Source organism: Tetrao urogallus, assembly GCF_951394365.1.
Source record: "Tetrao urogallus genome assembly, contig: scaffold_216, whole genome shotgun sequence".
Lineage (NCBI taxonomy): Eukaryota > Metazoa > Chordata > Aves > Galliformes > Phasianidae > Tetrao > Tetrao urogallus.
This window is the reverse complement of record NW_027639000.1, coordinates 8,532-21,195: the sequence shown is the minus strand read 5'-3', so window position 1 is coordinate 21,195 and position 12,664 is coordinate 8,532. Positions and strand designations below refer to the sequence as shown.

The 12,664-nt window shown below is 72.3% G+C and overlaps 1 protein-coding gene across 1 annotated transcript; it reads left to right on the top strand.

Annotated features, from left to right (window-relative positions):
* Positions 1 to 3,232: 3,232 nt before the first annotated feature.
* On the top strand, positions 3,233 to 11,381 carry LOC306957581 (anion exchange protein 2-like; the record flags this gene model as incomplete). The annotated part of the gene is given in 23 exon segments (XM_079551066.1): positions 3,233 to 3,275; positions 3,278 to 3,291; positions 5,198 to 5,363; positions 5,440 to 5,672; positions 5,730 to 5,845; positions 5,954 to 6,183; positions 6,494 to 6,630; positions 6,722 to 6,902; positions 6,970 to 7,105; positions 7,192 to 7,375; positions 7,457 to 7,571; positions 7,653 to 7,837; positions 7,962 to 8,175; positions 8,251 to 8,466; positions 8,656 to 8,804; positions 8,873 to 9,067; positions 9,149 to 9,364; positions 9,482 to 9,571; positions 9,742 to 9,908; positions 10,326 to 10,579; positions 10,669 to 10,838; positions 11,057 to 11,230; positions 11,301 to 11,381. Coding segments are annotated over 23 exon segments (3,666 nt in total).
* Between the last annotated feature and the right edge of the window lie 1,283 nt (positions 11,382 to 12,664).

Genomic DNA, 12,664 nt, shown 5'->3' with positions numbered 1-12,664 from the left:
CCCCTATCGGTCCCTCCCTCCCTTGGCCCCGCCCACTCCACTCATCCGGCCGGCGGTTCGATCCCCGCCGCCGCCGCCGCCGGGCGGTTCCGGGTGCGGTTCCGGGTTCGGTGTTCGCTCCCCGCTCCTGCGCGGGGCTGTGCCCGTTTGGGGCTTCCGGAATCCGCCCCGCTCCACCCGGCCCCCGCCCCGCCGAGCCTCCCGCCGCGCCGGAGCCCCGGTAAGAGACGAAGGCGGGACGGTGCGGGGCTCGGTGCCGCGGCTCCAGCGGGGCCAACCCGGCACACGGCACGGGCGGCCCCGCTCTGCCCGCCATGGTGGTGCTCGGGTGCGCGGACGGGGATGCGGGGGAGCACAACCGGGACTCCGTTCGGTGCGGGCGGGGCGGACCCTCGGGGTCGTTCCACGGCTCCAGGCGGCCCACCGGGCACCGAGATGCGCTTTCGCTCTTTGCGGGGCACCGGGAGCACTTCCTCCATTCCTCCCACCCCCCTCCCGCAGGACTCGGGGGGGCGGTGCCGGCGGGGCTGCGGGGGGGCGGGCGGCGCTCCTTACACAGCACCGCTATTAAAGCTGGGCCGCCCCCCGCTCCGAACCGGGCTGTGACCCCGACCCGCCCCCCCCCCCCCCTTCCCAGCCGGGAGAGCCCCCCGGCCGTGCCCCCCCCCCGCCGCACGGAGGTGTGGCCGCGGCGGAGCGCTTCGGAGTTGGCACCGCCGCCGTTGGGATGGAACAAAGCGCTCCGCCGCGCTCCGTCGCCGCCACTCTTCTTCCGCGCGCACCGCTATAAGAGCCCCGCGGGGCGGAGAGGGGCGCGGACGGACCGACGGACGGCGGCGGCCAAAGCCCCGGAACCGCGGAGATACCGCGGGGCGATGGGGTGAGTGGGGCTGAGCCGCGGCTCCGTTCCGCGTCCCCGTAGGGGGATTCGGGTTCGGTCCCGCGGGGGGCGCGGCGCGGCGCCGTGATTCATTTCCTGGCCCCGACGGCTTTGAGGTCACCGCGGGGCGGGCGATATTTTTGGTGGCGGTTTCTGAAGTTGCAGCGCGCAGCACAAAACCCCGCGGGGCTGAGCCCGGGGGAGGCGGCGCCGATCCATCCCGCGGTCACCGCCACGGGAAGGGGCGGCGGTGGCACCGGGACCGCGCGGAGCCTCGGGTGAGCCGGGCCGGGACGTGGCGGTGTGCCCGGCTCCTCGCTCTGCCGGCACGCCGGGGCACTCCGAGCCGCTCCGTGCCGCACCGGCGGCACCGGATGTGGGGATGGGGGCCGGCGGCCCCCAAGGGGGTGGATGGATGTGAAGAGCTCCGTGTCGGCGCCTGGCGAGCAGCGGGGCAGCTGTGGGGCTCTCAGCTTCTCCCTGTCTCCTGGGCATCCAATGTGTGCAAAACAACAGCGTGAGCCTGGGGCGTGTGTGGTGCTCATGGGGACGGCGCTCACACGGCAGTGGTGCGCACAGGGATGGCACACGGGATGGCACACAGGTGGCACACAGGATGGCACACACGGCAGTGGTGCACGCACACGGATGGCGCACCTGAAGATGCTTCTTGGGAGCGTGCTGCCCACAGGGCCTCGCTGCGGGTCTCCAGCAGGACGATTGCAGGTGCTGCGCCCACGTGGCGCTGCCGGCCGCGGGTCCCCTCGCTGCGTGCCGCTCCGCTCCCCGGTGCGGTGCCGTGGCCGTGCGGGCGCAGCGGTGCCGCAGCCCCGTCGGGGCGCGGTGCGGCGGCCGGGACGGTGCCCTGTAATCGTCTTAGGCGGGATCAGGCGGGCAGGTCGAGGCTGGCCCCAGGAATGCATGGCAGCGCGGGGCGGGGGCAGCAGAGCCGGCTCACGCACAGGCGCTAATCGGAGCCAGGAGGTAATTAATGGAGCGCGGCGGTGTTGGCAGCGCTATCTCCCTATCGCGGACCTGCCCTGCTTATCTGGATTGGTCCCGCAAACAAGAGCCCATTGTGCCGCGCCGAGAGCCTGGGAAAGGCGGCACACAGGGGGGGCACCGCACCCCCTGCGCGCTCCTCACCTGGGTTGGGGGCTCCGGGAAGCCCCCTGACTCAGCCTGCACGCGGTTCCTCTCCTGGCACGGAGCGAGACGTTCCTCTTCTGCCCCGCTGTGCTCACGGTGACTCAGTCGCCACCCTGGCACCGGCGTCGTCACCGTTTCCAGCGGGGTCACCCGAGGAGGCCGTGTTCCCTGCACGGCTGTGGTGGCACTGCCGAATTGATGGCTCTGGTTGGGGGCTGGCGGCAGCGGGTGCCCATGGGGGTGGTGGCGCCCGTGGATGTTCCCGTGATGTTCCCATGGCTGTTGTCCCCGTGGATGTCCCCACGGCTGTACTCACAGAGGTTCCCGTGGATGTCCCCATATTGGTCCCCGTGGATTTGCTTAGAGAACTCCCCGCGGTGGTCCCTACGTTATTACCCACAGTGGAGCCCCGGGCAGCCCGGCTCGGCTCTGCGCAGCCCAGCAGGTGTTCAGGAGGCTGCAACCCGTGCAGCGAAGCAGCAGCTGCGGTGCCTGCAGGGAGCAGCTGGTGCAGGGGTTGGGCTCCAGAGCCCGACTGCAGCCAATGCTTTTGGAATGGGACGGAAGCGCGGCGCGGCAGGCACAGCGGTGCTTATCTGTGCCGTGCCTGCCCGTGCCGATGGGCACAGCGTCAGGAAAAGTCCTGGGAAGAGCGGGATTTGGAGGCCGTCCGGCACACGGCGGTGAGGGGGGGGCGATGACGGGCACCCATGTGAGGCGCGGTCATCCCTGCGCCCGGTCTGTGCCGTCACATGAGGCCACCTCCGGCCGCAATAACCGCAGCTCCGAGGGCTTCGCCGCACACGCGGAGCTGCCCGGGGCAGGTGGGGGCCGCGGGGGGGACCGGCGCCGTCCGTGGCGCCCAGCGGGGGGGGGCTGGGGCTGGGTGCGCGGTCGGGGTCGCGCCGCGGCGCTGGGCCCCATCCAAGCTCCGCTCTCCGGCGTTGCTCTTGGCCGCCGCCCCGACGCTCGGCCCCGCGGCCAACACAAACCCTCCCGGAGCCGTCCGCGGGGCGCAGCCCGCAGCGCTGTTTTCTTTCCCTCCCCGGCCCCGGGTCAGCCCGAGGCGACGCCGACCGCGGCTCCGGGCCGGCACCGGGAGACCCGCACCGACCCCGCCGTGCCCCGCAGGTTATGCTGCGCCCACACCGCCCTCTGAGCCCCCGCGAGAAGGAGAAGGGCTGAGCTGCGCCCGACGGCACCATGAGCCGCTCCCCGGTGTCCTCCGAGCTGCACCACATCGTCTCCTCGCCTTCGAGAGCGTGAGTGAACACACGGGGCGGCGGGGAGAGGGGCGGAGGCGCAGCGTGGGGGCACGGCACCGTCGGCGCGGCGCGGCACGGCGTGCGTCAGCGCGGCATTGAGGGGGGCGGCACGGCACGGCATGGCACGGGGCAGCGGGGGTCAGCGTGGCGCAGCACACGGCGTGGCACGGCGCAGCACGGCACGTGGCGCTGCGCAGCCCTCCCATGCACCCTAGGGTTGCCATCCGGGCACACGGCAACTGCCCCGGTGCGGTTATGGGCAGCGCCGTGAGGCTGAGCCGTGGGGCCGGGGTACCCTCAGGTGCCGGCTGTGCCGATGCCGTGCCGGGTGCTCAGCTCGGCGGGTTTATGGACCGCAGTTGTTTGGTTAACGATTAACCCCTCGCCGTCCCGTACCGTGGCTGCGTTGGTGGCATGTGACCGGGGATGGGTCTGTGGTTGGCACAGCTCTGCGCCCCTTCCCTGCCACTGTGCCACCATGGATTTCCTCCTGCACATCGCGGTAAGGCGCTGCTCAGCACCCCGCACCGCCCGGCCGCGCTGTCCTGCAGGTGACAGAGTGCAGGGGGCTTTGCGGCATCGCCCACCCGGTGTGGGGATGGCACAGCGCCGGCGTCCCGGCCCGGCGGGGTGGGTTTGCTGGGGGGTCCTCGGTGTAACCGCAGCCGGAGCTCAGCGCTGGGGCAGGGGATGTGGTGGGGGGGTGGGGGTGTCCTGAGGAGGGCTTGTGGGATCCGGCGCTGTGGCACCGCCGGTGGGGACGGCGAGGGGAGTCATGGGGCAGCAAAGGGAAGAGGGCTGGGAGGGGGCTGGGGGGGCTCTGGGCTGGAGGGGGGGTCGGCTCCTGGGACCTCTTTGGGGCCACCCCGGTCCTCAGTGGTGGTCTGGGGGGTGACCGTGTGGCAGAGAGGACACTGCTGGAGGTGGGGGCTGCCATCGTGGGGGGGTCCCGAGCTGTGGGGCGGGGCGCCAGCGGCACCCCCGCACCCCCCGGCTGCGGGGGGCGGCCCTACAGCCGTGCCACCCCCTCCGCGGAGTCGTCCCGGGGGAGACCTTGGGGGGAAGGGAACGGGCGGTGCCGAGGGGTTCGACAACGCAAACCCCGAGCGGGATCCGGGCAGGGCCGGGGGCAGAGCCGCGTTCCGGAGGGCCGCGCACCGCCCGGGGGGGCGCATTCCGGCGGCGCCGCGCATAGCACAGCCCGGGAAGGGGAGGGGGGGGGGGGGGCCGGGATGCTGCTGCGCTGCGCTGCCCTCTGCGCTGTCACCTTGAGGCAGAGCGGGGCGGCTCCGCGGGTGTTTGCCGAGGGGGGGGGACGGAGCCGCCGCCCCCCGCGCCGCCCCCCCCTCCACCGCCGTGACCTTCCGATAAAGCGCCGCGAGCGCTGCGGAGGGAGAGGGCTCCGCCATGACTCAGGTACGGCCCGCACCCCGCATCCGCAATCAAATCCCATCCCGCACCCCGCCCCCATATCCCGCGTCCGCGCCCACACCCGCACCCTGCAGCTGGCAGCCGTCCCGGGGCGGTGCGGGCGCAGGGAGGTGACACGGGGGTGTGGGGCGCGGAGCCGGGGGGGGCGCGGGGCCGCTTCCTTCGGGTGCGGGGTCCTGGGGCTGCGCGGGGCGGCTGCGCCCGGGGCTGCCGCGGTGGTATGCGGGATGCGCGCGCCTTGCGGTGCCGCGGGGGCGTGCGGGGCGTCCGTGTCCGGGGTGGCACGGGGGAGGGCTGCGTCCGGGAGTGCGGTGAGGGTGACGGACCCGGGGGTGCCACGGGGGTGTCCGTGCCGTGGGGGCGTGCGGGATGTCCGTTCCCCGCGGTGCCGCAGGGCCGTGGCGGCGTCCGCACCGTACGGAGCCGTGGCACGCACCCGGCCCGGCCCAGCCCCGCCCCGTCCCGTCCGCAGCCCGAGCCGCCCGCGCCGGGCCCCGCTTCGCCGCCGCTGGCTGAGGAAGAGGAGAAGGACCTGAACAAGGCGCTGGGCGTGGAGCGCTTCGAGGAGATCCTCAGCGACGCGCACCCGCGCAGCGTGGAGGAGCCGGGGCGCATCTACGGGGAGGAGGACTTCGAGTGTGAGTGGGGTACGGGGCGCGGGGGGGGAGGGCGCGGGGCGGGGACAGCCACCCCAACACCCGCGCCACCCCGCAGACCACCGGCAGTCCTCGCTGCACATCCACCACCCCCTGTCCGCGCATCTGCCGCCTGACGCGCGCCGCAAGAAAGGGGCCCCCAAAAAGGGCAGGAAGAAGCGCGGGCGAGCGGCCGCCCCCGGGGAGAATCCTCCCATCGAGGAGGGGGAGGAGGATGAGGAGGAAGCGTGCGACACCGAGACGGAGCGCTCGGCCGAGGAGCTGCAGGGCGGCCCCGCCGAGGGGGTGCAGGTAGGGGCGGCGCGGGGCGCGGGGCCGCTGCTGGCCGTGCCAAGCCTCTCGGTGCAGTTCTTCCTGCAGGAGGACGAGGTGACCGAGCGCCGTGTGGAGGAGCCTCCGGCCCCCCCGGCGCCACCCGGCCCCACGGCGGAGCCCCACGGAGCCCCGGCCCCCCCGGCAGCCAGGTGAGCGGAGGCTGTGCCGCGCCCCGCGGCTGTGCGCGGCGCCGGGTCCTGTGCCACGGGCCGTGCGGGATGGCTGCACCGCGGTGCCACGGGCTGCGTGTGTTGCAGCCCCGGCGCCGAGGAGGGCCGTGCAGCCGAGGGCAGCGCCGTCCCCGAGGATGGCGGCTCCCCCGGGCGCCCCGCGGGCAGGGCGCAGCCCGGGCACCGCAGCTACAACCTGCACGAGCGGCGCCGCATCGGCAGCATGACGGGCGCGGAGCAGGCGCAGTACCAGAAGGTGCCCACGGATGAATCGGAGGCGCAAACTTTGGCATCGGCCGACCTCGACTACATGAAGAGTGCGTGCGGCGCCCGCGCCCCGGGGGTGGTGGGGTCCGGGGGGCCCGGTGCGGTGCGCGGGGCGAGCGAGGCCTCGTGCGGGGACGCGGGGCCGGGCGCGTGGAGCGGGAAGCGGCGGCGGCGCCTCCCCAGAGCGCCCCGCAGTCGCGGTTCGGAGCCCTCCGGCACCGCGTGCGCCACGACGGCGCTTCCCGGAGCGGCCGCTCTCGCTCCGGCGGTGCCCGGGCTCTCCTCCCCGCTGCTCGCCCCGTCCCGCGGGGCTGCGCCCGCCACCCTCGCCCACCCGCCCGCCGCTTCCCCTTGCCGCAGGTCACCGCTTCGAGGACGTGCCCGGCGTGCGGCGGCACCTGGTGCGGAAGAGCGCCAAGGCGCAGGTGGTGCACGTCGGTAAGGAGCACCGCGAGCAGAGCGCGCGGCCGCGCAGGTCGGACCGGCAGCCCCACGAGGTGGGTTGTATCGGGACGGGGGTCCCGGAGGGGGGGGGGGGGGCCGCCCCGCGTCGTGCTGCGGGGCACCCACCGAACCGCACCGCCGCAGGTGTTCGTGGAGCTGAACGAGCTGGTGCTGGACAAGAACCAGGAGCTGCAATGGAAGGAGACGGCGCGCTGGATCAAGTTTGAGGAGGACGTGGAGGAGGAGACGGACCGCTGGGGGAAACCTCACGTGGCCTCGCTGTCCTTCCGCAGCCTGCTGGAGCTGCGCAAGACGCTGTCCCACGGTACGGCGCGGGGCCGACCCCCGGGGGTGCGCGCAGGGGGGTCCCCGCTCAGCCCGCTGCCCCCCAGGCGCCGTGCTGCTGGATCTGGACCAGAAGACGCTGCCGGGCGTGGCCCACCAGGTGGTGGAGCAGATGGTCATCACCGACCAGATCCGGGCTGAGGACCGCGCCAACGTGCTGCGTGCGCTGCTGCTCAAGCACAGGTGGGTGCGGGGCCGGGGCCGCGCGGCGCTGGGAGGCGCCGGCCCGGGCGCTCGGCTTCCGCACGCAGCTCTGTGCCCGTCTGCAGCCACCCGAGCGACGAGAAGGAGTTCTCGTTCCCCCGGAACATCTCAGCCGGCAGCCTGGGCTCGCTGCTGGTGCACCACCACAGCACCAACCACGTGGCTGAGGGCGGTGAGCCGGCCGTCACCGAGCCCCTCATCGCCGGGCACGGTGCTGAGCACGACACGCGCGTGGACGTGGAGCGGGAGGTGAGCAGCCCTTCCTCCCCCTTCCCCCCCCCCTCCGCCGCCGCTCCTCATCCTCGGGCACCGCTGACCCCGTGCCCGCAGCGTGAGGTCCCGCCCCCCGCGCCCCCCGCCGGCATCACCCGCTCCAAGTCCAAGCACGAGCTGAAGCTGCTGGAGAAGATCCCCGACGACGCCGAGGCCACCGTGGTGCTCGTGGGTACGGAGGGGTGGCGGGAGGGGGGGGGGGTTGTGTGCTGTGCACCCCATGGCGCCCCGTGCTGAGCGCTGCGCCCCGCAGGCTGCGTGGAGTTCCTGGACCAGCCCACCATGGCCTTCGTGCGGCTGCAGGAGGCGGTGGAGCTGGACTCGGTGCTGGAGGTCCCCGTCCCCGTGCGCTTCCTCTTCGTGCTGCTGGGCCCTAGCAGCACCCACATGGATTACCATGAGATCGGGCGCTCCATCTCCACCCTCATGTCCGACAAGGTGGGTGCCCCCGCCCGCAGCGCCATCCCCGTGCCCCGTTTCCATTCCCATCCCTGTGCCCTGTTCCCACTCCTGTCTCCCCTGGCCGGTGCCCATCAGCCCGCCCTGACCCCTCTGCCCGCAGCAATTCCACGAGGCCGCCTACCTGGCGGACGACCGGCACGACCTGCTGACGGCCATCAACGAGTTCCTGGACTGCAGCGTGGTGCTGCCGCCCTCCGAGGTGCAGGGCGAGGAGCTGCTGCGCAGCGTCGCACATTTCCAGCGTGAGATGCTGAAGAAACGCGAGGAGCAGGAGAGGAGGCTGCTGCTGGAGCCCAAATCCCCCGAGGAGAAAGGTGGGCTGGGGCACGGCGGGGCGGGAGTGGGGTGGCCGGGGCCGACCGTCCATCTGTCCGTCCATCCGGGTGCAGCGTTGCTGAAGCTGAAGGTGGCTGAGGATGAGGATGAGGACGATCCCCTGCGGCGCACGGGGCGGCCCTTCGGGGGGCTGATCCGGGACGTGCGGCGCCGATACCCCCATTACCTGAGCGACTTCAGGGACGCCCTGAACCCGCAGTGCATCGCCGCCGTCATCTTCATCTACTTTGCCGCGCTGTCCCCGGCCATCACCTTCGGGGGGCTGCTGGGTGAGCACAGGCGTGGGGTGCAACCGGATGGGGCAGCGCTGTGTGGGGATGGAGTGGAGCGCCCTATGGAGCTGTGCAGAGCGCCCTATGGAGCTGTGCAGAGCGCTGCGCGGCACGGAGGAGTGCGGTGCGTAGTGAGGAGCCTTGGCCCAAGCCCACGGGCCTTTTCTGACCCCGTGCTTTCCGCAGGGGAGAAGACGCACGGCCTGATCGGGGTGTCAGAGCTGATCATCTCCACGTCGCTGCAGGGCGTGCTGTTCTGCCTGCTGGGTGCGCAGCCCCTGCTCATCGTTGGCTTCTCGGGGCCGCTGCTCGTCTTCGAGGAGGCCTTCTTCACGGTGGGCAGGGGCTGCTCCCGGCTGTGGGGTCCCTATGGCCGCCCCCGCTCACCCCGTCTGTGCTGCAGTTCTGCACATCCAACGGGCTGGAGTACCTGGTGGGGCGCGTGTGGATCGGCTTCTGGCTCATCCTGATCGTGCTGCTGATGGTGGCCTGCGAGGGCAGCTTCTTGGTGCGCTTCGTCTCGCGCTTCACCCAGGAGATCTTTTCCTTCCTCATCTCCCTCATCTTCATCTACGAGACCTTCTCCAAGCTGGGCAAGGTGAGCTGCGGGTGCTGCGGGTGCTGCGGGTGCTGTGGGTGCTGCGGGGCCGGGATGCTCCTGACGCCCCGCACTGCACAGATCTTCCAGGAGCACCCCCTGCACGGCTGCGCTCAGCCCAACGGCACGGTGTGGAGCAACGGCACCGCGGCACCCAACGGCACGGCGCAGCGCGGGGCCACCAAGGTGACGGGGCAGCCCAACACGGCGCTGCTCTCCCTGGTGCTCATGGCCGGCACCTTCTTCATCGCCTTCTTCCTGCGCAAGTTCAAGAACAGCCGCTTCTTCCCTGGACGGGTGCGTGGGGCAGGCGGGACGGCGGCGTGGGCACGGGGTGAGCCCGGCTTTGGGGGCACAGAGAGCCCAAGGGTGGTCGGGGGGTTCGGGGCCGGGCTGACTCCGTCCTTCCAACAGATCCGGCGCCTCATCGGGGACTTCGGGGTGCCCATCGCCATCCTGGTGATGGTTCTGGTGGACTACAGCATCCGCGACACCTACACGCAGGTCAGCGCCCAGGATCCCCACGCGCTCCCCTGGCCCCTCATGGGATGCTGCCCTCCGGTATCTGGGCCTGGAGCCCTTTGGGTTGGGCTCTGAGGGGGTCCCCGGTGTGGGATGGGGGCAGCCCTCTCCCCGTGGGAGCCGGTGACCCCACAGCCTCCTGTGCCCTGCAGAAGCTGAGCGTGCCCAGCGGGTTCTCGGTGACGGCGCCCGATAAGCGGGGCTGGGTGATCAACCCGCTGGGCGAGAGGAGCGACTTCCCGGTGTGGATGATGGTGGCCAGCGGCCTCCCTGCCGTCCTCGTCTTCATCCTCATCTTCATGGAGACGCAGATCACCACGTGAGCGCAGCGGGGCCGGGCTGGGACGTGCACAGGGCTGGGAGCGCCGTGCCGATCTGCGCCGTGCCGTGCTGCGCTCGTCGGGCCAAACTGTGCTGTGCTGAGCTACGCTGAGCCATTCCAAGCTGTGCTGTGCCCTGCTCTGCTCTGCCGTGCCAAACTGTGCCATGCCGTGCCATGCTGAGCCATGCCCGCCTGGGCCATGCTGAGCCATGCCTCATAGTGCTGAGCCTTGCCAAACCGCCATTCCATGTCAGGACGACCCGTGCCGTGCCATACCGTGCTGACCCTTGCCAAACTGTGCCGTGCCATCCTAAGCTATGCCATGCTGAGCCATTCTAAGCTGTGCCGTGCCATGCTGAGCCGTGCCCACCCGCGCTGAGCCGAGCGCCGCCAACAGTCCGCCCTTGTGCCCAGGCTGATCATCAGCAAGAAGGAGCGGATGCTGCAGAAGGGCTCCGGGTTCCACCTCGACCTGCTGCTCATCGTGGCCATGGGAGGATTCTTCGCTCTCTTCGGGCTGCCCTGGCTCGCCGCCGCCACCGTGCGCTCCGTCACTCACGCCAACGCCCTCACCGTCATGAGCAAGGCGGTGGCGCCGGGGGACAAACCCAAGATCCAGGAGGTGAAGGAGCAGCGCGTCACCGGGCTGCTGGTGGCCGTGCTCGTCGGTAGGTGCCTGCCGGGACGTGGCCGCGGGGCTCCGCCGTTTCCTCCTTGCACGCCACTGCCGACCCCCCCGCCCCCTCCCCGTCCTTAGGGCTGTCCATCGTCATCGGGGAGTTGCTGCGCCAGATCCCGCTGGCTGTGCTCTTCGGGATCTTCCTCTATATGGGCGTCACCTCCCTGAACGGCATCCAGTTCTACGAGCGCCTGCAGCTGCTGCTGATGCCCCCCAAGCACCACCCCGATGTCCCCTATGTCAAAAAGGTCGGAGGGTCCCGGGGCCGCTCTGGGGGTGGGAGAGGCCGTGCCCTGCCGGAGGGGGGGCCGGAGCCTCAGCCGGGGCCGCGGCAGGGCTGGGTGTAGCGGGGCGCCTCGCTTAGGGCCGCAGTGCGGGCTGCGGGAGCCACGCGGCAGGGAGGGGAGCCGGACGGGAGGAGGGGGGACGCAGGGTCCCGCGCGCCCTGACGCCCGCCCCCATGCAGGTACGCACGCTGCGCATGCACCTCTTCACCGGGCTGCAGCTGGCATGCTTGGCCGTGCTCTGGGCCGTCATGTCCACCGTGGCGTCCCTGGCCTTCCCCTTCATCCTCATCCTCACCGTGCCACTCCGCATGTGCCTGCTGAGCCGCATCTTCACCGACCGCGAGATGAAGTGTGTAAGTACCCGCCCGGCTCTGGGGGGCGCCGGGCGCAGCCCCCTCCGCCTCTCACCCCGCACCTCCCCAGCTGGATGCGGACGAAGCCGAGCCGATCCTGGACGAACGGGAAGGCGTGGATGAGTACAACGAGATGCCGATGCCGGTTTGAGCCCCGCGGCCAAACAGCGCGCCGGGCACGGCCGGCTCCCCACGCACGACCGTGCCCGGCACCCCGCGCCTTCGGGGCTCCGCCAAAGAGAAGCCGGCCCGCAGCCCAGCCGGCCCCGCTCGCCTCCGCCGCGGTCGGGGGTCCCTCGGCCGCGTCCCGACCGTGCCGTGGGGCGGAGCCCCCCCCCACCGCCACCCTGCAGCGCCGCAGGTCCGCGCCCCGCCCCGGCCCCGCGCTCCCACCCGACGATCAGGTGTTTCCAGAACCCCGCTTTTCTTTAACGGGGTGACCCCGATGGCAATAAACGGCGTTACGAGCGCGGTGGGCTGAGGGGAGCTGAGCCCCTCCGGCTGCCGGCAGCCCAGGGGGTCGGGGAGCGCTGCCGTCGTGCCCCCCGGCCGCCCAGGGGCCGCAGGCGGGGCGCTGCCCCACGCCAATAAAGAGAACGGACTTTGCACACTTTTCACCGGTTTTATTGTAAAGTTCTCCCCGCTTCCCAAGCGCCCCCCTCTCCACCCGCGCCCGGCCCCGCAGCATCCCCAATGCGTGGCTGTCGCAGCCCTGGGGGGCCAGGCGCAGCCCCCCCCCCCATCCCCAGCAGCGTGTCGGGGACCCCCAGGAACGCCAGGCCCCTGCGGTGACCCCGGGCCCGGGGCTGAGGGCCCCCAGCCCCACACATCCCCTCGCTCCCCCCGCACACCGCTCACGCCCCCTCCCCACCCTATCGGCAATAAATATCTCGCACCACCTCGGCCCCGCACGGCCGTGCCCCCGGGCGGAGGCAGCTCCGTTTCCCACCCCCCCGGGCCGGGGGCTCCGTGCCCCCCCAGCGCCCACCCGGCGCTGGGCTGAGCCCCTCAGAATCGCAGCTCCCTCAGCTTCTGCCGCAGGTAATGCTTGGCCTCCTCGATGCCACTCACCTTCTCCAGCTCCGTGTAGGGCAGCTGCAAAGGGACAGAAGCGTCAGGGGCCGCGCGCTGCCGTTCTCCAAAGCTGCCTCCGTCCCCCCCCCGGCCCGGCACAGACTGTGGAGGACAGCCGGCCCTGGGGACGGGGGCGGCCACCTGCAGCGTCCCGGGGGAGAAACGGGCCTCGGGACCGCCTTCAAGGGCTGTCAGTGCTGCCGTCCTCGGTTGGGGTCTCGCTGCCCCGCCGTCCCCGCTCCACGGCCGCACGCCAGCTCTGCCTCCTGGGTGCCGCTCGTCCCAATTTCATCCCCGTGGAGCCGGGCAGGGCTGCAGCCTCCCCACGGCCCCCCTGCGGCGCCCTGCCTGGGGCCCGGC